At 37.6% G+C, this 27775-nt stretch overlaps 1 protein-coding gene across 2 annotated transcripts in view; it reads right to left on the bottom strand.

The window, feature by feature from the left end:
• Window positions 1–27775, bottom strand: part of USH2A (usherin) — an 816496-nt gene that overhangs the window by 492079 nt on the left and 296642 nt on the right. For both annotated transcript variants that reach the window (XM_036853226.1, XM_036853215.1), the window contains exons 21-22: window positions 20670–20800; window positions 5349–5475 (exon numbers count right to left, since the gene is read on the bottom strand). In XM_036853226.1, coding sequence (XP_036709121.1) covers window positions 5349–5475; window positions 20670–20800 — 258 coding nt within the window. The remainder of the gene's footprint in view (window positions 1–5348; window positions 5476–20669; window positions 20801–27775) is intronic.

The raw sequence follows: 27775 nt of genomic DNA, 5'->3' as shown, positions 1-27775 counted from the left end.
TCCTTTGGAATTAGGGTTGTTCTTTGGAAATGACTGAAAGCCTTGGGCCTGGTTTCTACAGGACCAAATTGTTTCCCTAGAATTGGCTGGTATTAATTTGCATGCTGTTTGAGTTGCGAGCAGTTTGATTTGAACTGTGAGCTGTTTAAAAATTATTCTTTCACTCTGGAGACAAACCTCTGAGTAACAAGATCTCAGTTATCTACATATTTTGAGGGAGCCCCTGCCGACAGGGACTCTGGACAATTTTATGTTTAAAAAGTGTGGTCTTTCCTCATGTGCATTTCCAACTAAATGGACCAAAGTGACCTAAGGCAATTTAGAATAGCAATGGCCATTATGGGGAATTTTTGGAATCCTCAAAGTTAATTGGACTACAATAGCTCAGAAATTCCCAGAACTGAAGAGTATGCCTATTTTGATTGGCATGTTGAGGTTTCTAAATGTAATCAGGAGCCTAAAATTGCCTCTCAGTAAAATGAGATTTTAAGATTAACTGAGTCAAATATGTGGATAAAGAAAGACAAAGTGGTTCTCCACGCCTCAGGCTTTTCTTCCTTGGCTTCTCTGTCTCAGGCTTGACCTCTGGTACCATCTTGTCTCTCTTCCTCAGCTCCTCATGGCCAGACTCATCTGGAACCATCTTTCTCCTTTCCTTCTCTACTGCCTATGCCTCCTCTAGACCCTCAGTTCCCCCCCTTAATAATTCTCTCACCAAACTTCCCCTTTTCTCTGAAACTCTCCCCACTCCCTTTTCCTCTGAACTTATCAGAACCTGTCCCTTTAAAATTAAGCCTTCTGAGGTTCCAGAAGCTAAACCCTTAATCTCTTATATTCCCTGGACTAAAGCTGAACTGCAATCCACAATCAAAGATATACCCAAAGTAACTGAAGATTGTCACAGATTTGCTGAGGAATTTAATGTAGTCATTCAAACTTATCAACTTGGTTTCTCTGACTTACCTTAGCTAATTCATATGTTTGTGGGTGATGGCCAGACCCAGCATTGGATCAGAACTGCTAATTGGGAAAATCCTGAAAGGTCTCTAGGATAACAACCAGGAGATCAGCCCTCTAACTTATTATATGATCAGGCTTGAGCAATCACTAGGTGACTTCATTGAGCAATTCCTAGGGTTTTTCCAAAGACTGTCAACTGGAACAAAATTCAGGCTTGCACACAAAAATCTGATGAACCTGTTCATTATGATTACAATTGAATTCAGATTATTTTTATGCAAAATTTTGGGCTTCCTCCAGATGTTGATTCCACCTGGGTAGCTTTTAATTCCATGTTTATTAATGGGCCAAACTGGGATCTTTCCTTTCTAATAAAAAGGACCAGGATGGAATGGAAAACTATGTCCCATCTAGTTTTGATTAATCTGGCAAAACTGCTCTCTCACACTATAGCTGAATCACCTAAAAGGAAGACTGCCTATATTCTTAAACTTCATCTACAGCAAATGAAGGCTCCTAAATGAAACTAAAATCCTCCTAGTTTCTGGTATTATTGAAAATAGCCAGGATATTGGAAAAGAGACTGTTACAAATTTAAGTGCTTTCAGTGTCTTCAGCCCTCTGACTAACCTTTCCAACATCCTCCAACTACTCAATGACAGGCTCTGAGGAACTATAGGGGCTCTTCCCAGTTCTCCATCTTAATCAGCTTAAAGAAATGTTTCTCAAGATTGGGGTTGAAACTCTTCCAGTCCTAATTGACACCAGAGTCACACACTCAGTGCTCCATCCCATTACTAAAAAGCAGCCTCTGCCTCCAAGTACTAACACAGTTCAAATAGTGGGGATCTCTAACGAATCTCAAGAGGTTCTTGTCTCTGAACCTATTCCCTTTCCTTTAGGCCCTTTGAGAGACACATGTATTTTTCTCCTTAGTTCCTCTGCCCCTACCCATTTATTAGGCTGAGACTTTTTGGAGAAGTATCATGCTGGAAATTCTTTCTTCCAAAAGGAGGAAATAATTCTAGAATTTGACAGTAGCCATCAACATCACCAACCAGGTAAATTAAATGACCCCTTTGACTCTTTTATTTGTTCTGTCTCTGACAGTTCTAGAGTGGATTTTGGAAACACTGATCATTTGTCCCTATTGAATCAGCCACCACCATCTTTATAGGCAAAATCTCCAACTGATATTGGCAAACTTCAAAGAGCACCCCTTCCCATCAAGATTCAAATATATCCCTCAAAACCTCTTCCCAGAATTAATCAATACCCTATAAGTAAAGAAACCCTTCAAGGCATAAAGCCTATAATAGAAGATTATAAGTCTCAAAACCTCATTATGCCTGTACTAATTCCTGTAAGGATGCAATTTTACCTGTGAGAAAACCTAAGGGCTGAGTGTAGAGGTTTGTCCAGGACCTCTGAGCAATAAGCAACATTGTTATCCCTAGACACCCTGTTGTTCCTAATCCTCAGACGTTCTAACATCCATTCCCACTGGAAGCAAATTCTTTACTGTAATTGATTTATGCAGTGCATTCTTTAGTATTCCACTTGATGAAGCTAGCCAACACCTTTTTACCTCTACTTGGGAAGAAAAACAATTCACCTGGACAGTAATGCTCAGGGTTTTACTGAGAGTCCTTCTTATTTCTTGTAAATCCTGAAGGTTGACCTGGATGATATAAAGTTCCCTACAGGTCTACTTTGTTGCATATGTGAATGATTTGCTTCTTTGATCTTCTAAAGCCTACTCACAGGAAGACAGCATCCACTTTCTAAAGCTTTTAGCCTTAAAGGGACATAAGATTGCCAAGGAAAAACTTGTAGTTTGCCCAAACCCAGGTTTGATATTTAGGGCATCTAGTATCAGAACAAGGGCTACACTTTGATACAGATAGACTTCATAGTGATTGAGGAACCTGTTTTACTGGCCAGGTACTTCAACAAGTCTGTGGCATCAGTCCTCTGATTTAGTCGATCACAGTAATGGCATTATTAAGACTCAACTGGCAAAATTCATAGAGGTCATACAAATACCTTGGCCCAAAGCATTGCTATTGGTCCCTCTAAATCTCAGATCCACACTTTTTGTAACTCAAAAATTCTCACCCATTGAAACAGTCACAGGACACCCAACACACTTGGTTACTGCTTTTTTTGACCTACAACTGAAAAGAGGAGAGCTACTCCAATAACACAAGGGCCAAATTACTCCTATTAAAAATAACCATGTTTTGGTAGAGCAATCTTTTTACAGTGCATTCTCAGGAGACAAAGACCTTAAGCATCACACCTTGCAACCTGAAGATTTTATCTACTGGAAAAGACACCTCCAGAAGAACTTTCTTCAACCTTATTGGAGAGGCCCCTATCAGGTATTGCTAACCAATCCTTCTGCTGCCAAAGACCAAGGAATAGATTCTCGGACTCACGTGACACACCTAAAGAAAGCACCAAATTCTGAAGGGACCTCAAAAAGTCTGGTGACCTGAAAGTAAATATTTCCCAGAACTGAAGTAGACAACACCTGATGAGGCAGCTTTCTGAAGATATTTGGACCAGGTCTTTAGGAAGTTTATTTCCAAACCTTTGACAATGACATAATGCTTCAGATGATCTCCAATGTCTATGATCTTGATAACATATGGAATTTAGACAGAAAGTGTCTGAGAGTTCTCCCTTCTACCTTCCCTTGTTACTCGAATATGACCTCAGTAGGTTTCCAATCTGTGCATTCCCTTCTGATATGAGACCCCACACACAGGAAAGGTCCTTCCTGGCACTGAGGGACAAAAAGCCATTGAAACTAGAAAAGCTGACTCTTGATCAGTGATGCTCCGAGAGAAAGATCATGATCAAAAGGAGGACATATAAAAAATTAATAAACAGAAACCTCAATTAAATAGATTTGGGAGACCAGAAGGAGCTCTCATGCTCTGTGGTGACAGCAGAGCCCAACAGGAAGAAGAAAGACTCCTCCTCTTTCCTGGCAAGCACTCAGCCAATGAAAAGCCATGGACTGTTTGTTTACTACAGCCCTCCCAACTTCCTTTTGCCCTCCATAAAAGCATTCTCCTTCCGTTGCTGTGCAGGGACTTACAAGTGGCTCACCATGGTTGCAGACCCCGAATTGCAGCCTTCTACTGATCCCAAATAAACCCATCTTTGCTGGAAAAACATACGGCAATCTATTTGTTTTAGGTCAACACTTCCAGCCTTGTTCTCCTTAAAACTTATCTCCAAAAGAGCAGCCAGGGTGTTCCTTTTAAAGAAAGAAGTCACGTCATGTTACCCCTCTCTCAAAATTCTCCAATGGCTTCCCTCTTTTCAAGTAAAAGCTCACAAAGCCCTATGTAATACAGCCCCAGTGGCCTCTCTGATTTCACATTGTAACACTAGCCCCTTCAACCTCTTTCCCACATTGGCTTCCTTGTTGGTCCTTGACATGGCACATATCGCATGCTCCCACCTCAGGGCCCTGGGACCTACTGTTCACTTGACTTGAAACATTCTCCTAGACATTTGCCTGGTTTGCCCTTTTATCCCCTTTAGGTCTATGCTCATATGTCACCTTATCGGAGAGGCCTTCTCTAACAGTCTTTTATAAAATCAAAACATCCCTTCCCCAATGCACACACACACACACACACACCTTTTCCTCTTATCCTGTTTTATACATTCTCAGAATGTACCACTACCTGATATTTGTTCAATATTTATTTATTCTGTTTCCTGCTCCTCTCCCACCTAAAGTGTAAAATTTCCTCCTTGTTTCCAGAGTTCCTAGAGCAGTAGTAGGTGCTCATTAAAATTTCATATTTTTCTGAATGAATTAATAAAAGCCTGCATCATCGTATAGGTACTGTAACTTTTACAATTACATGGGGATGGTAGACAGGGAAGGATAGAAAGAAAAATAAACTTAGAATTGCAAAGAAAAAATACATGTCCCAGAACGCTGCCTACCAACTGTCTTAATTGGAAGAAGTTGTTTACCTTTTGGAGCCTTAGTTTCCTCATCTCTAAAATGCATATAATAACCAAGGTCATAATAGAGGAACATAAGGAGAGAACATAAGTAAAACATAAGTAAAAGGAAAGTAAAAGCCCTTGCAAATTGTAAAGACCTGAAAAAGATACAAAATTGCTATTGATGGCTTTACTCTTATTTTTGCTTTACTGAAACCCTGCAGAGATGAGAAGATAGTTGCCAAGACTTCATCATTTTAGGAGCACCCAAAGGCAAACTCAACAGCAATTTAGATGAAGTTGAGTGGAGATAAAGGTGAAAGAAGAGATGAACAAATATAAACAACAGAAGAGTACGGTAACATCAGCACATCAGTAGAGCTCTTTATATATGTCAAAGAAGATCTTACCTGTATACTGCCCATCAAGTGTGATTTGGCCGAAATCCTGATGCCTAATTGCGATTATCTCATGCCATTTGCCATCACTATATTGTTTACCATCATCATTAGTTGTGGTAACTTCTACTGCAGACCCCTTAAGGGAATGAATGAGGGGAAAAAAATCAATAAGTGAGTATACATGTTACATACACATACATATATATTTGTATATTTGTTAAAAACCAATTGGAAAATTTCAACATGATCCAGATGCAAGCATGCACATGTTTCAAACAGAACTCAAAATTAAAGTTGATACATCCTTCTGGCTTTTCTCTGATGTACTTCTGTGTCACCTCAGTGCTCAAATCTGAAAAGAACCTCTCTTTGGAATGAAAATCTTTTACAAGTAGCCTTGGATTTTGAGTAACTATACTCATCAGAAAGGTAATGAATTTTCTATTCTAATATTTTAAATTTGGGGGCAGAAATATAAAAAAGAGAAGAATTTAAAACTAATAAAATACTATTCAAATAATATTGTTCTAAAGATAAGGAAATGTCTGGCAAGTTATTTTCTTTTACCTTCACTACACTACGTATAGCAAGAAGGAAAAAGATTCACAATAAAAATTAATCAGTTACTAATGCCTTGAACATAAGTATAGCGGTTAAACTTAATACTCAATGCTTTGTAGTCTAAATTCTAGCATTTATACTTTTGCCTATGGTAATAGTATAGTTAAAAATGAGTTCCTAAGGGGATAAGACTAGGAAATGGCAGATATTAAGAACAGATATTAGCTAAAAGGAGGTGAGGATAAGAAAACAAAGAAAAGTAGAAGAGAAACATTTCATCTTAACACTTTAGAGCTATGTATATTCTGGTTAGCACAATGGTACTCTTTTAATGTTAGTGAACACTTAAGATTAAGTAAACGATATTTCAACTTTGTCACCATCATCATTTACTACTATTATGGTTAAAGAAAAAACAACCAGAAAATTACTCTAAACCTTCTAAATGAAAACAATTTTTTCTTTCTTTCTTAATAAAGTAGATCTCTTTAGCAATACTTAACTTCAATCAATAAAAATTTTTTAAAAGCTAAAAATAAGATTTGGTAAAATATTACAGAATATATTTTTAAATTACTTGGAATGTTTCATCAAATTCTAATAATCTTGGCATACTGTTTTTCAAAAAAGATAAAACTGATAATTATCTGATGTAATATGGTGAAGATTTATGTCACAAAAATTGCAACGTTAATCACACCATCTTCAGTAAAATATTTCTGTTTATATTTCCCTAAAATAGCTTCAGCAGTATACCATGTCCATTCTATGCATTTAATTGGCTCCTGTCAGGCCTCATACAGAGCATGACAACATGTATGACATACAGAATTTCATATTACCAAAAAAGAGCTTTTAATTTCCCATGAGTAGGAGTGGATTGCTTCTCACGTGGACAATATCCCAACTTTTACAGGCAACTTGATCAGCTAGAAAGATGACCATTTTGGTAAGTCCTCGAATCTTTGTAGGCTGACTTTCCTTCTAACTCTTTCCTCTACATATTCTTTTATTTTCCTCAACCCTATTTCAACATTTTAATATTTTACAAACACACATTTCATTATCATAGTTTAATAATTAAAAGCAGAACTGGTGTCGTGCCCAATTAATGTGCCCTGGTAGCATGCCCATTAGTTTTTCCATTAGTGAATTCAACAATACTAATGGGATTACTAGCATGGGATGCTAATTGGGCGTGACATAAGAAACTGGCTTACTTCTTAGCATACCCTTGCTAATGATGAAATTAATGAGCATTTTATTAAATGCTGTCTCATCAAAGTGTACTTAGTTAGCGTTAAAATTGTTACAAACGATCCTGCATTCTAAAGATCAGGTGTCTGAGTAAGTGGTTCTTCATATCATGTTTGGCGACAGTCTGAAGCATTAATAGTTCTCTACATCAGAAATTACATTGACTGATGACACATTCAAGTACATAACACACAGCCTCAGTATGCCAAATTTTCTTCATACTTAGAGGAACTTAGTGTATTATTCTTTGATGATCATTTTAAGATTATTTTACCTCACTAATGTTAAGAGAATAATTCTGTGATCAATTCTGATGTCATATGATGCAGTTTGTTTTTTCCATCTGGAAAATATCAGACATGTTAAATAGATGCTATTCGGAATTTTTTTTGAAGGCTTTCACTTTCACCATTTCCCTAAGTGAAGTCAGAATGTTATGTGAATTTCCTGTTAATGTCACTGAACATAAAACATTTAAATGAGAACCACGAGTCATTACTGGTCAATAAAATATCATCTGATCAACTATTTCCAAATTGAAATTAATCTAATGAAAATAGGAAGACTCTTAGCTAATTGTTAGAGAGAACAAAAAATACAACAATTAAAAAATGGAGTAACTTTACTGATTCTTAACAATAATTCTAAGTGTTCAGTTTATAATAGGCAAACATATGTCCTGTTTTAAATATTATGAAGAATCTTCCCCCTTTCCCCCAAATATTTTTTCATAGAATGAATCAGATAGTTGGAAGGAATGTCAAATAAGTTTTTACGCCTCTATGTAGAATTATACTGTTATGTAAAGAATTCGTTACTTAAGATTATTAAGATATTTTAAAAAGAACAAAGTACACAATGACTTCAGTTATTTTGAAACTACGTGTTAGAGAGTAACTTTAAATTCCTACAAAATGCTCTTACCACAACTCAAAATTTAATTATTTTGAATGGATTCAGGAACAGTAATTTGAAAATAACTATCAGTATAAGTCAAAGTAACTAACTGACAAATGAAAACAAATAACTAAAATTGTTAAATTATCATTAAAGAACTGGAAATTTTATCCTAGAAAATGGGTAATTTCTGCAATTATGAGTACTATTTTACCAACAGCTATCAAGCCACTCAGTCACCAAAACAGTCAACAGTCCTTTATTTATTTATGAGTATATCTACTATGTTCCAAGGACTGTACTGAGCCTCAAGGATGTATCTGGGGACTAATAGACAGACCTGCCCTCACTGGATTGTACACTCAGATAAGAAAGACACAAAGAGCAAATAACTACTTGTCTGATGAGTACAATAAGGTGTTCATTAGATAATCTTGTATCCTTTAAAGACAAAAGGAAAGAAAACTGGCTTAAAGTGGTACCTAAGTTATTTAAAATATAAATACTTTGAAATGTCAATGGGGGACGTATAAAACAAACTCCTAAGCTTCTTTAAACTTGGGGTAGCTCTAACTTTGTTCAAGAAGTTGTATTCATGACACAGAGTACAGACTTGTGGTTGCCAAAGGGGTGAGGGATTGGGGAGGGAAGGATTGGGAGTTTGGGATTAGCAGATGCAAACTATTATATATAGGATGGATAAACAACAAGGTCCTACTGTATAGCACAGGGAACTATATTCAATATCCTGTGGTAAACCATAATGGAAAAGAATATGAAAAAGAATATATATACATATAACTGAGTCACTTTGCTGTACAGCAGAAACTAACACAACATTGTAAATCAACTGTACTTCAATAAAAAAAAAAAAGAAAAAAAAGCTGTATTCAAATTCCTACCCCAAAAGAGAAAAAAATGGAAGAATATTCCAAATATTCTCCATTCCTCAGTTTCAACAATTCTTTGTCTGATAATGTGCAGGCTTTCATTAAAAAGTCAGCAATATGTCCAGTTAACCTGGATAAATTCCTTCGTGGTGAGGAAGGACCAGTCCCGGCTAGCTTGAGCTCATGGACTCATGTATAGAGAGCATCACAAGCACTCAGTGTGATACATCTGATCACATTTTCTCAAATGTATCTTAAGGCAGTCCGGCTCAACCAATGCCGTACTTTCTTTTGTATAAATTAATTATCACTTTCCTGAAAATGCAGGTAACTTTTGCTTTGTAGAGGGATATTATTATTCCAGGTAAAAATGCACTTGTAAGGCATCATTAAACCCTCTGCATTCCCCTGGTCCTCCAACTTTGGCTATAACAATTTCATTAATACTTGCCTGGCAGGTACCAACTTTGTATACAGGTTACGATTTGGGTATATAGGGTAGGGACAGGCAGCGGGGAAAGCCAATGGCAGTGAGGAGCACTCTGGGTCATTGTCTGAGGGAAGAGGGGGAGGAAATGGTTGGCAATGCCCTTGTGAATGCTTCCTTGAACTCTGCTCTGGTCTACACCAGCCTGTCTATCTGATCATTGAAAAGGGGATGAAAAAGATGAGATGGAGAGAGCTTTCTGGCAGCCAGTCTCAGGATCGTAATGGCAATAATGTGGCTGAGTGGAGTAAAGCATTATTTAACTTCTTCACCTTCCTATTCTGCAGAGTATGAAGCTATCACATCTTTTAGAAAGAGAAATAACACTGTCAAAGAGATGGCAGTCATGTTTCAGTTCTGGTGGAATCATTTTTGGATTAATTCTGCAAAGACTTTGCCCCATATGTTTAGAGTATATTGTGGGCGGGGGGCGGGGGAGCAGGCAGGGCACATTTATTAAATACTCAAAACCTGTGAACAAACCCGTGGCCATTGTATGATTACAGATGTAGCTCTGGGGTGTGAATGGTCATCTGGAATCACACTCACAGACACCAGGATGGACATTTATGAGGGTGTGACCGATTTATTATAAGTGTGAGGCAGCGTGAAGCCACCCTGGCACACTGCCCTGTTCAAGTCCAGCAGGACTCTGTACTCCAATCTTCGAAGGGGGAGTGTCTAGAGAGAGGACGGCAGGAGTGGCATTTTGTTCATTTCTCATTTCCGTGTTTCCAACTCATAACTGCCTAGCACAGTGCCTGGAATATGACACATTTTTAACAATGTTTCATTGAATGAAATAAACTAAATCCAGTGCCAGTTCTATCACTAGATCACTGTGTGACCCTAGTTAAGACACTTCATCTAAAGCAGGGAAAAAAACAATACCTACCTCAGGTGGCTACTTCAAGAATGAAATGAGACAATCAACATGAACCCACTTTGTGTACTTTTAAAGCTCTATAAATAAATGGCTATATGATTACAGTTTTTCTCCATCTGGCTTGATCTCAAATATACCTAGATATTAACAGGTTGATGTAGAAGAAGCAGAACCAGATTTTTTCTTTCTCATTGATATTCTTCTATTTTACTGAATTGTTTCCTTTCTTGTATGTTTTTTGTTGATATTTACAATTTAGCATTTAGTCTTTTTTTTACCTTGTTAATTGTTCTTGGAACATTTTCGTTCTATTAGTAATTAATTTCTTTTGTCACAACATTTAAAATCAAATATTTTTGTCCAGTTATTTTATGAAAACAAGAAACCAATATGACCTATACCCTTACTGCCCCCTCTACTAAGTTGATACCTTTAGAAACTTTTAAGTCACTCATTTTTACCCCCTCCTTCAACTCTTAGTAATTTTAGCACCAAACAATTATCAGGGCTTTTTTTCCCCTTTGCTGTGTGTCTCTTCTGTGTCAAAGATTCTTTGGCAAATAAAACACAATTCTAGTCATTTTGTCATTAAATACTTAGGTTGAACTTAATATCCTTAGGTTTATAATTCACCACTACTTCTCCTCTATATTTCAAATTCTTTATTTTTTCCTTCTGATTAAAAGCCTTGTTGAAATATTTCCTTCCAATATGGTGCATGGATGGTATTTAAACTGAATCTCTGGACATCAACAAGAATTTTTCTTTCATGTTGAAAAGCTTGGAAAAGGTAGGGGCAAGATGGCGGAAGAGTAAGACGCAGAGATCACCTTCCTTCCCACAGATACAGTAGAAATACATCTATACGTGGAACTGCTCCTACAGAACACCCACTGAACGCTGGCAGAAGACGTCAGACCTCCCAAAAGGCAAGAAACTCCCCAGGTACTTGGGTAGGGCAAAAGAAAAAAGAAATAACAGAGACAAAAGAATAGGGACGGTACCTGCACCAGTGGGAGGGAGCTGTGAAGGAGGAAAGGTGTCCACACACTACGAGCCTCTTCATGGGCAGAGACTGCGGGTGGCAGAGGGGGGAGCTTCGGAGCCACGGAGGAGAGCGCAGCCACAGGGGTGCGGAGGGCAAAGCGGAGAGACTCCCGCACGGAGGATCGGTACCGACCAGCACTCACCAGCCCGAGAGGCTTGTCTGCTCAGCCGCCGGGGTGGGCGGGGGCTGGGAGCTGGGGCTCGGGCTTCGGTGCTAGGCAGGAGGGAGTCCGGGAAAAAGTCTGCAGCCGCTGAAGAGGCAAGAGACTTTTTCTTGCCTCTTTGTTTCGCAGCGTGCAAGGAGAGGGGATTCAGAGCGCCGCCTAAAAGAGCTCCAGAGATGGGCGCGAGCCATGGCTATCAGCGCGGAACCCAGAGGTGGGCGCGAGCCGCGGCTATCAGCGCGGACCCCAGAGACAGGCGCGAGCCACGGTTATCAGCGCGGACCCCAGAGACGGGCAGGAGACACTAAGGCTGCTGCTGCCGCCACCAAGAAGCCTGTGTGCGAGCACAGGTCACTCTCCACACCGCCCCTCCTGGGAGCCTGTGCAGCCTGCCACTGCCAGGGTCCCGTGATCCAGGGACAACTTCCCTGGGAGAACGCACTGTGCACCTCAGGCTGGTGCAACGTCACGCAGGCCTCTGCCGCCGCAGGCTCGCCCCGCCTCCTCCATACCCCTCCCTCCCCCTGGCCTGAGTGAGCCAGAGCCCCCGAAGCAGCTGCTCCTTTAACCCCGTTCTGTCTGGGAGGGGAACGGACGCCCTCAGGTGACCTACATGCAGAGGCGGGTCCAAATCCAAAGCTGAACGCTGGGAACTGTGCGAACAAAGAAGAGAAAGGGAAATCTCTCCCAGCAGCCTCAGAAGCAGCGGATTAAAGCTCCACAAACAACTTGATGTGCCTGCATCTGTTGAATACCTGAATAGACAACGAATCATCCCAAATTCAAGAGGTGGACTTTGGGAACAGGATATATTAATTTTTCCCCTTTTCCTTTTTTTGTGAGTGTATATGTGTATGCTTCTGGGTGAGATTTTGTGTGTATAGCTTTGCTTTCACCATTAGTCCTAGGATTAGGTCCGTCCGTTTTTGTTTTTGTTTTTTTTTACTTAAAAAAATTTTTTTTTTCCTAATATATGTTTTCTTAATAATTTTTTCCTTATTTTCTATTTTTAGAAATTAAAAAAAATTTTTAATAAGTTTTTTCATATTTTTTATTTTAAAAAATTAAAAAATTTTTTTCTTAATAATATTTTTTCTCATTTTTTATTATAAAAATAAATAAATCTATTTTTAAAAATTAAAAAAAAATTTTCTGAACACATTTACTCAATTTTTTTTCTTATTTTTTATTATAATAGCTTTATTTTATTTTATTTTATCCTCTTTCTTTCTTTCTTTCTTTCTATTTTTTTCTCCCTTATATTCTGAGCTGTGTGGATGAAAGGCTCTTGGTGCTCCAGCCAGGCATCAGGGCCGTGCCTCTGAGGTGGGAGAGCCAACTTCAGGACACTGGTCCACAAGAGACCTCCCAGCTCCACGTAATATCAAACGGCAAAAATCTCTCAGAGATCTCCATCTCAACATCAAGACCCAGCTTCACTCAACAACCAGCAAGCTACAGTGCTGGACACCCTATGCCAAACAACTAGCAAGACAGGAACACAGCCCCATCCATTAGCAGAGGGGCTGCCTAAAATCATAATAAGGCCACAGACACCCCAAAACACACCACCAGACGTGGACGTGCCCACCAGAAAGACAAGATCCAACCTCATCCACCAGAACACAGGCACTAGTTCCCTCCACCAGGAAGCCTACACAACCCACTGAACCAACCTTAGCCACTGGGGACAGATACCAAAAACAACGGGAACTACGAACCTGCAGCCAGTGAAAAGGAGACCCCAAACACAGTAAGATAAGCAAAATGAGACGACAGAAAAACACACAGCAGATGAAGGAGCAAGGTAAAAACCCACCAGACCTAAAAAATTAAGAGGAAATAGGCAGTCTACCTGAAAAAGAATTCAGAGTAATGATAGTAAAGATGATCCAAAATCTTGGAAACAGAATAGACAAAATGCAAGAAACATTTAACAAGGATGTAGAACTAAAGAGGAACCAAGCAATGATGAAAAACACAATAAATGAAATTAAAAATACTCTAGACGGGATCAATAGCAGAATAACTGAGGCAGAAGAACGGATAAGTGACCTGGAAGATAAAATAGTGGAAATAACTACTGCAGAGCAGAATAAAGAAAAAAGAATGAAAAGAACTGAGGACAGTCTCAGAGACCTCTGGGACAACATTAAACGCACCAACATTCAAATTATAGGGGTCCCAGAAGAAGAAGAGAAAAAGAAAGGGACTGAGAAAATATTTGAAGAGATTATAGTTGAAAACTTCCCTAATATGGGAAAGGAAATAGTTAATCAAGTCCTGGAAGCACAGAGAGTCCCATACAGGATAAATCCAAGGAGAAACACACCAAGACACATATTAATCAAACTATCAAAAATTAAATATAAAGAAAACATATTAAAAGCAGCAACGGAAAAACAACAAATAACACACAAGGGAATCCCCATAAGGTTAACAGCTGATCTTTCAGCAGAAACTCTGCAAGCCAGAAGGGAGTGGCAGGATATACTTAAAGTCATGAAGGAGAAAAATCTACAACCAAGGTTACTCTACCCAGCAAGGATCTCATTCAGATTTGATGGAGAAATTAAAACCTTTACAGACAAGCAAACGCTGAGAGAGTTCAGCACCACCAAACCAGCTTTACAACAAATGCTAAAGGAACTTCTCTAGGCAAGAAACACAAGAGAAGGAAAACACCTACAATAACAAACCCAAAACATTTAAGAAAATGGGAATAGGAACATACATATCGATAATTACCTTGAATGTAAATGGATTAAATGCTCCCACCAAAAGACACAGGCTGGCTGAATGGATACAAAAACAAGACCCATATATATGCTGTCTACAAGAGACCCACTTCAGACCTAGAGACACATACAGACTGAAAGTGAGGGGATGGAAAAAGATATTCCATGCAAATGGAAATCAAAAGAAAGCTGGAGTAGCAATTCTCATATCAGACAAAATAGACTTTAAAATAAAGACTATTACAAGAGACAAAGAAGGACACTATATAATGATCAAGGGATCAATCCAAGAGGAAGGTATAACAATTGTAAATATTTATGCACCCAACATAGGAGCACCTCAATACATAAGGCAAATACAAACAGCCATAAAAGGGGAAATCGACAGCAACACAATCATAGTAGGGGACTTTAACACCCCACTTTGACCAATGGACAGATCATCCAAAATGAAAATAAATAAGGAAACACAAGCTTTAAATGATACATTAAACAAGATGGACTTAATTGATATTTATAGGACATTCCACCCAAAAACAACAGAATACACATTTTTCTCAAGTGCTCATGGAACATTCTCCAGGATAGATCATATCTTGGGTCACAAATCAAGCCTTGGTAAATTTAAGAAAATTGAAATCGTATCAAGTATCTTTTCCAACCACAACGCTATGAGACTAGATATCAATTACAGGAAAAGATCTGTAAAAAATACAAACACATGGAGGCTACACAATACACTACTTAATAACGAAGTGATCACTGAAGAAATCAAAGGGGAAATCAAAAAATACCTAGAAACAAATGACAATGGAGACACGATGATCCAAAACCTATGGGACGCAGCAAAAGCAGTTCTAAGAGGGAAGTTTATAGCAATACAAGCCTACCTCAAGAAACAGGAAACATCTCGAATAAACAACCTAACCTTGCACCTAAAGCAAATGGAGAAAGAAGAGCAAAAAAACCCCAAAGCTAGCAGAAGGAAAGAAATCATAAAGATCCGATCAGAAATAAATGAAAAAGAAATGAAGGAAACAATAGCAAAAATCAATGAAACTAAAAGCTGGTTCTTTGAGAAGATAAACAAAATTGATAAACCATTAGCCAGACTCATCAAGAGAAAAAGGGAGAAGACTCAAATCAATAGAATTAGAAATGAAAAAGGAGAAGTAACCACTGACACTGCAGAAATACAAAAGATCATGAGAGATTACTACAAGCAACTCTATGCCAATAAAATGGACAACCTGGAAGAAATGGACAGATTTTTAGAAATGCACAACCTGCCGAGACTGAACCAGGAAGAAATAGAAAATATGAACAGACCAATCACAAGCACTGAAATTGAAACTGTGATTAAAAATCTTCCAACAAACAAAAGCCCAGGACCAGATGGTTTCACAGGCGAATTCTATCAAACATTTAGAGAAGAGCTAACACCTATCCTTCTCAAACTCTTCCAAAATATTGCAGAGGGAGGAACACTCCCCAACTCATTCTACGAGGCCACCATCACCCTGATACCAAAACCAGACAAAGATGTCACAAAGAAAGAAAACTACTGGCCAATATCACTGATGAACATAGATGCAAAAATCCTCAACAAAATACTCACAAACAGAATCCAACAGCACATTAAAAGGATCATACACCATGATCAAGTGGGGTTTATTCCAGGAATGCAAGGATTCTTCAACATACGCAAATCAATCAACGTGATACACCATATTAACAAATTGAAGGAGAAAAACCATATGATCATCTCAATAGATGCAGAGAAAGCTTTTGACAAAATTCAACACCCATTTATGATAAAAGCCCTGCAGAAAGTAGGCATAGAGGGAACTTTCCTCAACATAATAAAGGCCATATATGACAAACCCACAGCTAACATTGTCCTCAATGGTGAAAAACTGAAACCATTTCCACTAAGATCAGGAACAAGACAAGGTTGCCCACTCTCACCACTATTATTCAACATAGTTTTGGAAGTGTTAGCCACAGCAATCAGAGAAGACAAAGAAATAAAAGGAATCCAAATTGGAAAAGAAGAAGTAAAGCTGTCACTGTTTGCAGATGACATGATACTATACATAGAGAATCCTAAAACTGCCACCAGAAAACTACTAGAGCTAATCAATGAATTTGGTAATGTAGCAGGATACAAAATTAATGCACAGAAATCTCTTGCATTTCTATATACTAATGATGAAAAATCTGAAAGTGAAATTAAGAAAACACTCCCGTTTACCACTGCAACAAAAAGAATAAAATATCTAGGAATAAACCTACCTAAGGAGACAAAAGACCTGTATGCAGAAAATTATAGGACACTGATGAAAGAAATTAAAGATGATACAAACAGATGGAGAGATATATCATGTTCTTGGATTGGAAGAATCAACATTGTGAAAATGACTCTACTACCCAAAGCAATCTACAGATTCAATGCAATCCCTATCAAACTACCACAGGCATGTTTCACAGAACTAGAACAAAAAATTTCACAATCTGTATGGAGACACAAAAGACCCCGAATAGCCAAAGCAATCTTGAGAACGAAAAATGGAGCTGGAGGAATCAGGCTACCTGACTTCAGACTATATTACAAAGCTACAGTAATCAAGACAGTTTGGTACTGGCACAAAAACAGAAACATAGATCAATGGAACAGGATAGAAAGCCCAGAGATAAACCCACGCACATATGGTCACCTTATCTTTGATAAAGGTGGCAAGCATATACAGCAGAGAAAAGACAGTCTCTTCAATAAGTGGTGCCGGGAAAATTGGACAGGTATATGTAAAAGTATGAAATTAGAACACTCCCTGACACCATACACAAAAATAAACTCAAAATGGATTAAAGACCTAAGTGTAAAGCCAGACACTATCAAACTCTTAGAGGAAAACATAGGCAGAACACTCGATGACATAAATCGCAGCAAGATCCTTTTTGACCCAGCTCCTAGAGAAATGTAAATAAAAACACAAATAAACAAATGGGACCTAATGAAACTTAAAAGCTTTTGCACAGCAAAGGAAACCATAAACAAGACCAAAAGACAACCCTCAGAATGGGAGAAAATATTTGCAAATGAAGCAACTGACAAAGGATTAATCTCCAAGATTTACAAGCAGCTCATGCAGCTCAATAACAAAAAAACAAACAACCCAATCCAAAAATGAGCAGAAGACCTAAATAGACATTTCTCCAAAGAAGATATACAGATGGCCAACAGACACATGAAAGAATGCTCAACATCCTTAATCATTAGAGAAATGCAAATCAAAACTACAATGAGGTATCAACTCACACCGGTCAGAATGGCCATCATCAAAAAATCTAGAAACAATAAATGCTGGAGAGGGTGTGGAGAAAAGGGAACACTCTTGCACTGTTGGTGGGAATGTAAGTTGATACAGCCACTATGGAGAACAGTCTGGAGGTTCCTTAAAAAACTACAAATAGAACTACCATACGACCCAGCAATCCCACTCCTGGGCATATACCCTGAGAAAACCATAATTCAAAAAGAGTCATGTACCAAAATGTTCATTGCAGCTCTATTTACAATAGCCAGGACATGGAAGCAACCAAAGTGTCCATCATCGGATGAATGGATAAAGAAGATGTGGCACATATATACAATGGAATATTACTCAGCCATAAAAAGAAATGAAATGGAGGTATTTGTAATGAGGTGGATGGAGTTAGAGTCTGTCATACAGAGTGAAGTAAGTCAGAAAGAGAAAGACAAATACAGTATGCTAACACATATATATGGAATCTAAGGGAAAAAAAAAAAAAAGGTCATGAAGAACCTAGTGGCAAGATGGGAATAAAGACACAGACCTACTAAAGAATGGACTTGAGGATATGGGGAGGGAGAGGGGTGAGATGTGACAGGGTGAGAGAGTGTCATGGACATATATACACTACCAAATGTAAAATAGATAGCTAGTGGGAAGCAGCCGCATAGCACAGGGAGATCAGCTCGGTGCTTTGTGACCACCTAGAGGGGTGGGATAGGGAGGGTGGGTGGGAGGGAGATGCAAGAGGGAAGAGATATGGGAACATATGTATATGTATAACTGATTCACTTTGTTTTAAAGCAGAAACTAACACACCATTGTAAAGCAATTATACTTCAATAAAGATGTTAAAAAAAAAAAAAAAAAGAAAAGCTTGGTCACAGATTAGCTGTATAACTTGGGAAAATTAATTTAACCATGACTCAGATTTTCACCTGTAAAGTGGGGATAATGAGTACCTGCTTTATAGAGTTGTTGTGATGTTTAAATGTGTGTGTGTGTGTGTGTGTGTGTGTGTATGTGTGTGTATTTATGTATAGAGAGAACACTTAGAATAATGGCTGGCACACAGAGGTCCTATAGAAGAACTAGCTTTGCTTAATCTTGACTAGAACTTGATGAGTCCTTTCAATAAATTTATAATCAAGTCTATTAAATCATATATTCTCTCCTATTTTATATTTCATTATCTTCTCCCAGCCTTCTTTACCTTGTGCATGTGTTTTTTGTTCTCCTTTTGAATTTCTTCGTAATATTAGCATCTTCCTTCATCTTTCTTTATGTTTTCATATTTTTGTTATGTATTTTGACCTAGCAATCTGAGGCTCAGCAGTCTCTCTTCTAATTAATCTACTTAAAGGACTCAAATGAAAAATAATATTTTCAGTTCTGTAACTGAATCAATGTCAGTGTGCTGTTTTTGTTTTCCCGATGCCATCTGCCTTGCCTTTGGAAACAGCTGCTTCTTAGCCCTTTCTCTCTGGATGCTGGATCTGCTTAGGTGTGATGCTATTTCTTTTTGCTTACTCATTGCCCACCTCTTGGCATCCCTTAAGAAGCTGCAATTCTAGGGGACACCCAGGGGTCCTTGTGCCTGAGGACCTATAGTGGTCAGGCCAGGGGGTTATCAGGTCGCTGTCAAAATACCAGGAATAAACCTTTCTTTCCCTCGTCTTGCCAGTTGCCAGTTCATGGCTCTACCACTTCCTAATACAGGAACGACTCAGTCTGCCTCTTGAGAGTTTCTGCAGGGATCCTGGGTGATGCTCAGACACACTTGGTCCAGCAGGCCCTGACTTTCCTCTCAAAGGTGAGTGGGTCTCCAGGATGTAGGAAGCCCTTGGCCCATTATCCCTTAGATACAGAGGGGAAAAGTTGTGCCTCCTTTAATAATATAACGTTAAACATTTATTTGGCAAGCATCATTTATGTCTTAGATCAGCAGTTTTAAGTTGAAAACCTGAGAAAAATCTGTGACATAGTCTTATTCCTCAATTACTCACAGGTCCAACACAGTGCTTAACGGCAAATGCTTACGAACCTTCCTTTAACTAAAGTGAAGACAACTATGCAATAGTTTCCCATTGCCCTCAGGAAAAATTTAAATCCTCTCAAATCCTTCCCAGGTCCTAAATTATTTAGTCTCTACCCAACTTTTCAACCTACCACTGTTCTCTTTGTTCTCTACGCTACAGCCATATTAGACTCATCTCAATGTACTGAATATGCCATGTTCTTGTCTAACTCAGACACTAAATATTTGCTGTTTGCTCTGCCTGGAAATTTTATTACAGATCCTTCCCTCATCTCCCATCAGTATTTCCTCTGGCCTGCCCCACCTCAAACACATGTCCTCTTGTATAGACATATACTCTTGTCCTGATCAACTTTTCCTCATTGTTTTGCATCTCAGTTAAATATCACATTTGCAGAGGAGACAGACAACTTAAAAGAAAGACTCTTTATGCTCTCATAATACACAGCATCATACTTGTCTTTTGTAACAGTCATGAATATTTTATTTTTTTTAACTGTATACTACCTAGATTGTTCCAGAGGGGCATGGTCATATTTAACTTTAAAACTAGTGTAGTCTGCAATACCCAGCCCGATAGCACCTGATAGATGCTTAAATATTTGCTGCTGAAGAAAGAAAAAGAAAGAGAGGAAAAGAGAGAGAGATGGAGGGAGGGAGGGAGGGAGGGAAGGAAGGAAGGAAGGAAGGAAGGGGGGAAGGAAAAGAGAAAGCGAAAGAGAAAGAGGAAGGGAGATAGAGACACAATTTTGGTCTCAAGGAAAATAAAAACAGATCTATTCAAATGCATTTAAAAGTTTTAATCCTCATTATAAGGTAGCATATGGTTGTTAAGCGTGTAGATTCTTAGTCAGACTATGTGATTTTGAAGCTCTGCTATTTTAGCTGTGGGCAAGTCAAATCACTTTTGTAAGTTTCTTTTTCCTCGTTGGTAAAGTGGAAATAATGAGTACTCACCTGTAAGGTTTTGGTGAGGATTCATTGTGAAAACATAAGTACTTGGTACCTGGTAAACTCTCAAAAATATCAACTCTTATGATTATTCATTTACCTGAGGATCAAAAAGAAAATAAGGGCGTCCATTCTTCAACTGAATTGCGAAATACTCTTCCTGATTGCCAGGTGATGCCGCAAAGACAATCAAACCTTCAGGCACCCTCGTTCGAAAGCTGGCCTTAATGCCTGGGGAGACAAGTGCAATCAGCGAATCAGTGCTGGGTTTTGTTGATTCTTTCTGATAAACGCACATTTACTTTCATTATTATTTATGATGTAGTGAGTACAGTCAGGGAATTATACACAGCAATGCACTGGGATGGTCCCAGCCATTTGGTTTTAACTGTATCCCATTATGAATGCCAACCCATACTTGGAAACTCAAGCCTGCACTCCCACTAATCAATATATAATGAAGTTTAAATATATGCAAAACTCATCAACATAAAAAGATATGTTGTCAACCCAAAATTGGATACTAGGGGATCAATGCGGTAATATTATCAGAGTCATAAAAATAAATGGGTTTTTGACATGAGTGAAAGAAACACAAAGAGCTTTGTTTAAAATACTTATGAAGTTTAAAGAACTTGTCCAGTAGTAGAAGCTAAAAACGAGAAAAATCTGCTATGAAGTGGTCCACAGAGCCAATTTTCTGGGATGCCATCCTGTAACCAAATGGTCTGCAGCCTTCAGAATTCCAGGGGCTCCACTCACCCTTCAGATCACCTACCAGCACTGCCCAAGACACACAGTACTCCTGTCTCTCAGAAATTACCCCTGCTCAGGAAGCAGGGGAAGCATGCAATAGTTCTCTATGATGTCTTCACACTACCACCACCTGGCCCAACCTCCATTCTACGGGTATCCCACCCACTCAATGCATACTATCAAGCTCTTCCTCAGTGTAAGACATTTTGTTAATGTACTGAAACTGGCAAAGAAGTTTAAGATCTTTGTTCTCAAGAGTTTCCAGTTTAGTTGGAGATATAAAATGTGTGTGTCTTAACAGACACGTCGTACAGGGAGAATCAAATAAGAGGTCAAGAACATACATGAGAACCAAATGACAGCTCAAGAGCACAAAACTGAATAATTAATGGCTATTGATTTGATTAGTAATATAGTCAACCAGGATTGTGTAAGTTGGAAGGGGACAGAGCTGCCTTCATGCTGGGCTGGTAACCAAAGTTCCTACATAGCTGAGGGATTTACCCTGGATTCAATAGACTACAACAGGTTCCTGCAATCAGAAACCATGTCTGATTCATCTTTCTACCCCTGGAAATCACATGGTGTCCTGGTGTACTTAGTAAATGGATGTGAAGAAAGGAGGTGGAAGGTACAATAGTGGTAAGGAAGAAGTTTTAACACAGGTGGGGAGGCAGGAGGGCAGAAATCATTTTGTGAGCATCAGATTGTCATTTTATAAAATATGTTTTCTATGGAACATTAACATTTGTTGAGTACTCTGATATACAATAAAGAAGAAAAACAAACAAGCCAGTGCCTGACATTAAATTCTAGTTGGTGAAAAAGAATTAAAAAAAAACCAAAACTGTAGTGAGGTGTGATAAGTGATACAGACCTATTTACAAGATATAAGTTGATTCAAAGGGATTAAGAAAGGTTTCACAAAGAATAAGATGCTTGAGCTTGTTTTCAGAGAATATGAAGGACTTTAGGAGAAACTGTATAAAGGCCTAAAGGCAGGGAAAATATTAAGGAAAGCTGGATGTGGAGGAGGCAGTTAAGAGATGAATCTGGAGAAATAGGTAAGACCCTATCTCAGGCCATATGTAGACTATCTGGCTTGAGAAGTTTGAGTAGAAGACAAAGATGGAAAGGAAGATTGTGTCATAAATATCTTTAGAGTTAATTATTTTAATACCAGCAAAGGCAAGCCTGGCATGCGGGCTTCAGACTTTCCAAAGAGGCAACTCAAACTTTTCCTGGCCTTCTTAGCTTCTGCATCTTTGTCTTCTAGATTTTATGCTTTTGCTCCTTTTCAAACATACCTGTCCTACTCATTTTGATATTTCATTACCTCACACTCTCTGATTCTCTTTATCCCACCTTCTAGGATATTACATTCTTGCTGTGAGACTCAGTACCTGGTCCATCCTGGCGCCTCTCTCACTTCCTAGAATAAGATCATTTGTCCCTATACATCACTTTTCAGTATCCAAACTCACTTGAACCCCTGATACTAGCTTTATTACTCTCATCTCTCCTACTAAGTGGACTAAAAAAGTTGGAATTTATCCTGTAGACAAAAGGAAAGCTTTAAAATTTGGGTGGAGGAAGGGAAGAAGATGCTCAAAGTCAAGATGAAGGCAACCAAACTAACAGTGGAATGTCTGGAGGATATAGATAATTTAACTACAGAGGAACCAGTTAGGATACTGCTGTGCTTTGGGGGAATAAGATGATAAGGATTTTAATTAAGGACTGACACATAACTAAATGGATTGAAAGAATGGAGTCTATATATTTCAGAAGAGAATCCTTAAAACAAGTGGTTATGAGGTGATGATGGGGGTAAGATGGTCAATTCTTTTCACCAATTACTGAGGGAAAAGTAGCATTATTAACAGAAATAGAAAGGTCAGGTGCCGAAGAAAATATGGGGTTGAGGATAGAAGCTCCATCTGGGGCACTGTGAGTTTATATTAATGATGTAAAGAAAAAAACTATCCATCATTTGGAAATGAGAAACTAAATCTCAGAAGAGAAAATGGGGTTAGAAAAATAAATTGGCAATCACCTGCCAATAAATCATGTCCCTGGGAGACACAGCAAGGACCACTGGGAAAAATGCCCCAGACTTAAGAGAAGGAAAGAATTGGGACAATAATAAAGTTAGAACAATCAGGATCACATTGTAAAATGGAAACATAGGTAGGAGAGAACTTTAAGAAGGCAAAGTTAGTTAACTGTGTAAACACTTCCTATAGGTCCAGAATAATGAGAGCTGAAGAAAAGCTTACAGAGCTGGTAATTACTATCTTTTTCAATTGAGTAGAACGAGCAGAGTCCAACCTGCTGGGTAATAATTTTTGATGGAATGGATGAGAAGGCAGTGGGTATTGAGGTCTCACTAGAAAAATCTGGTAGAGAATGAAATGGGAGACATAGAAACAAATTATTAGGGTGGCACAGTCAGATATAAGGAGGACACATCTGCCAACAAAAGCATAGACACGGCCAAAATCTGGTGTACCTTCTAACCAGAGAAAAATCATATTTCTATCAACTCTTCTTCTCTTAAGCTTCTCTCCTTTTGGTTCAGAGTGGCTCTCTTCTACAAAAGAGAAGGCTTACCTTTCTGTGACCATTTTAAAATTTCATATGTGGTATCAAATACTATAATTAAGACTACTGTTTTAAAATTAAACAACTAAAGGTTATTTCATAAAAATAGCTACAATTCAGAACACGAAGACAACAACACTCTCTACCAGGGTGCTGTAGGCATCTACATGGCGGTAACCAGGGGAGCAAAAGCCAGGATTTGAATGAGGGAAGAAAATAATAATTGCTCAGTCTGGGAATACAACTACTCATCCCCAGTTGAAGGGAAATTTGGTGAATGAAATTATGAATCACAATAAGAATTACAGAAATATTTAGCCAAGTTATACTTGGGAAAAAATCAACAATATCATGTTATTCAAGAATATGCATGTGCATGTGTTTTTCAGACACACCATTTAATTCCCAGCTTTTACACTTACATAACACAGAAATGTTATATAAAATTTAGCCCAACTAAAATAGAATACACAGATCAAGGGATATTTCTTGTAAGAAATGAGGATTTAGTAAAGTAACTTGATTTGCTGTTGCATGGTCAAATTGTTTCCTTACATTACAAAGATTTATAATGAATGAGGGTTTTTTTTTTTGCAAGTAAATAAATAAAAAAATGCACACTTCCATTGAAACATCATGTTCTTGACAATTAATGTTGCAGACATTGATAAATCCTATCTTTTGAGCCAAATGCCTTAAATCATGTAGTCAATCATATGCTTATACATCCCCATCCGCTGACTTTAGGCTCAGCCACGTGACTTGTTTCGGGCAAAGAAGTGGAAGTAGACACGTGGTACCATGTTAGAGAAGAAGCTTTAAATATATACTGTGTGACTGAGCCTGACTCCTATTTTCTCCTGTGCCTCATGAATGTGCTTTCATCCTGGGCTCAAGAATAAGAAGACATGTGGAGCAGAGCAGAGCAATACCAAAGCATTTTTCTTTTTAGAGGTTTGCGTTAAAGATCCATGCTGACTAAAATGGGCAGAAAAGTGAGAAATAAACATTTCTCGCTTGCTAAAATTTAGAGTTTGATGCCAAGAAAACAGGAGATATTCTAAAGTTCAATTTTTTGTTTCAAGTATTTGGGGAAATGATAGAGCATTTTTCTATCTCAATAGAAAAATTTATTCATGCATCCAAGGAATATTTTTAGGAAAATATACTTTGTGCAGCCATCTTTCTAGGCTATTGGGATACAGAGATATATAAAAGAGACATATATCCGTGGCCTCACATTTTAAAAAAATCTGAAAATCCAAGATCCACATGGAAATACTCAGCTTTTATGTAAATGTGTTTGCAACTTTAAAAATTTAATCATAAAAACAATACAGTGACAAGCCCATGGAACAGGCAAAGAGTTCTTAAACAATACAGGTAAAAGTATAAGAGAAAGGGAAATGGTTATAAATTGTATTAGGATTAAGAACTTTTGTCTAAGAAAAGGCACAAATAAGAGAGTGAAAAGGTAACTAACATAACAGGAGAAGATATTTATAATATGTATTTCTGATAACATACATATCCAATAAAAATATATATAATTCCTACAAATCAATAAAAAAAGACGAATGACTCATTAAAAGAATGGGGGCAAATGGCTCTTCAAAAAGATGATGTCCAAATGACAAATAAATGTATGAAAAAGATGCTCAGCATTGTTAGTCATCAGAGAAATGCAAAATAAAATGCAATACCACTAAACACCCACCAGAATGGCTAAAATAAAATAGAAAATACTAAATATACTCAAGTACATAGAGCAACTGGAATGCTCATAACTACTAGTGGGAGTATAATTGGTACCACCATTCTGAAAATCTGCTTGGCAGTATTTATTAATTTATATCTCCTAAATATATGCATACATTTTGGTCTAGCCATTCCACTCCAAGTTATATATCCCACCACACACACACACACACACACACACACAAATACACAGCTTCAGAAAAATATACAAGTATGTATATAGAAATACTTTTTATTATACCATTAAAATGGAACATATACAAATGCCCACCAACTGCAGAAAGGATAAATAAATGAGGTATAATATAGCAATGAGAATGAACAAAATATAGCCACATGCAACTACATGCATGAATCTCACAAACAAAATATTGGATAAAAAATGCTAGGCACAGAAGAATAGATACTGCATGATCAGTTTTACATCAAGTGTAAAACCACGCAAAATAAATCTATGGTTTTAGAGGTCAGGATAGTGGTAATCCTGGTTGGGGTTTAGAACAGGGCACAATGCAGAGGTTCTGGGGGATCAGTACTATTCTATTCAGTAATTTGGTTCTGGTTACATAAAGCTATTCAGGTTTTGAAATCTGTTAACCAGTATACCTACGATTTTTGCACTTTTCTGTTTGTATGTTAAACTTCAATACAAAGGTTTGCTGAAAATGAAGAAATAATAGAATTACATAAAATTCAAACTATAAAAGTTGAAAGTGGAAATTCTCTATAGGTTTACCTGTCACCCTCAGAGAAACTACTACCAACAATTTGGCAAAGTTTTTCTCAGAAATATTTATACACATGTATGTCATTGTTTATCTGTTTTTTCTTTACTGAAATTGGATTACATCACGCACACTATTCTGTAAGTTTTTAAAATTTTTCAAAATAAAATTGCATATATTTAAGGTGTTCAACACGATGATTTATACATATACATAGTGAAATGATTACTACAGTCAAGCTAATTAACATACTATATCCTCACATAGGTACTAATTTTTGTGTGTGATAGGTGCATCTGATATCTATTCTCTTAGCACCTTTCCATACAGTATTATTATAGTATTATTAAGTATAGTCATCATTCCTATACATTAGCTCTCTAGGCTTTTTCATCCTACATAACTGCACCTTTGTAGTCTTTGACCAACATCTCCCCAGTCCCTGGTAACCACTATTCCACTCCCTGTTTGTATGAGCTTGATTTTTTTTAAAAATTTATTCCATATGTCAGTGAGATCCTACAGTATTCATCTTTCTCTATCTGGGTTATTTCACTTAGCATAATGCCCTCCAGGTTCATCCATTTTGTCGCAAATGGTAGGATTTCTTTCTTTCTCACGGTTGAATAATATTCCATTGTACATGTTTGTGTATGTATGTATATTTTCTTTATCCATTCATCCACTGATGGACATTTGGGCTGTTTCCATATCTCAGCTATTGTGAAAAATGCTTCTGTAAGTGTTTTTCACTTTGTAACATAGAGCAGATATCTTTCTACTTCAGTTCACAAAGATATGTGATATTCTCTAAAAACTAAGTACATTGACATAATTTATGTTATAATTTTATCTTAGATAACATTTAGTTGGTTTCTAATTTTTTGATATTAAAAGTAGTATTGCAACAAACAGTTTTGCTTGCATATTGGTAGGCTCTAAGATAATGTTCAGTCAAAGAGATTAATTTTTAAAAATTTTACTCATATTGCCATATGGTCTTTGAAAACTAATAATTAATTCAAATATTGGGTTGGCAAAAAAGTTCGTTTGGTTTTTTTTTCCATAAGATGGCTCTAATAGCGCTTAGTTGTCTTTAACTTCATTCGAAACAATTTTGTTAGATTGCATGTGACAGCTGTCATATCAGTGCATATTTTTAAAAAGACATCAAAATTGGTGAATTTTTACGTAGGCATTTTAATGTTGAAGATGGAAGGGAAAAAGCAACATTTTCAGCATGTTATGCTTTATTATTTCAAGAAAGGTAAAAATGCAACTGAAACGCAAAAAAAGATTTCTGCAGTGTATGGAGAAGGTGCTATGACTGATCGAACGTGTCAAAAGTGGTTTGCGAAGTTTC

The sequence above is a fragment of the Balaenoptera musculus genome, chromosome 1 (genome assembly GCF_009873245.2).
Source record: "Balaenoptera musculus isolate JJ_BM4_2016_0621 chromosome 1, mBalMus1.pri.v3, whole genome shotgun sequence".
Classification (NCBI taxonomy): Eukaryota; Metazoa; Chordata; class Mammalia; order Artiodactyla; family Balaenopteridae; genus Balaenoptera; species Balaenoptera musculus.
Note: the sequence above shows the minus strand (reverse complement) of the source record. Positions and strands in the feature narration are given on the sequence as shown.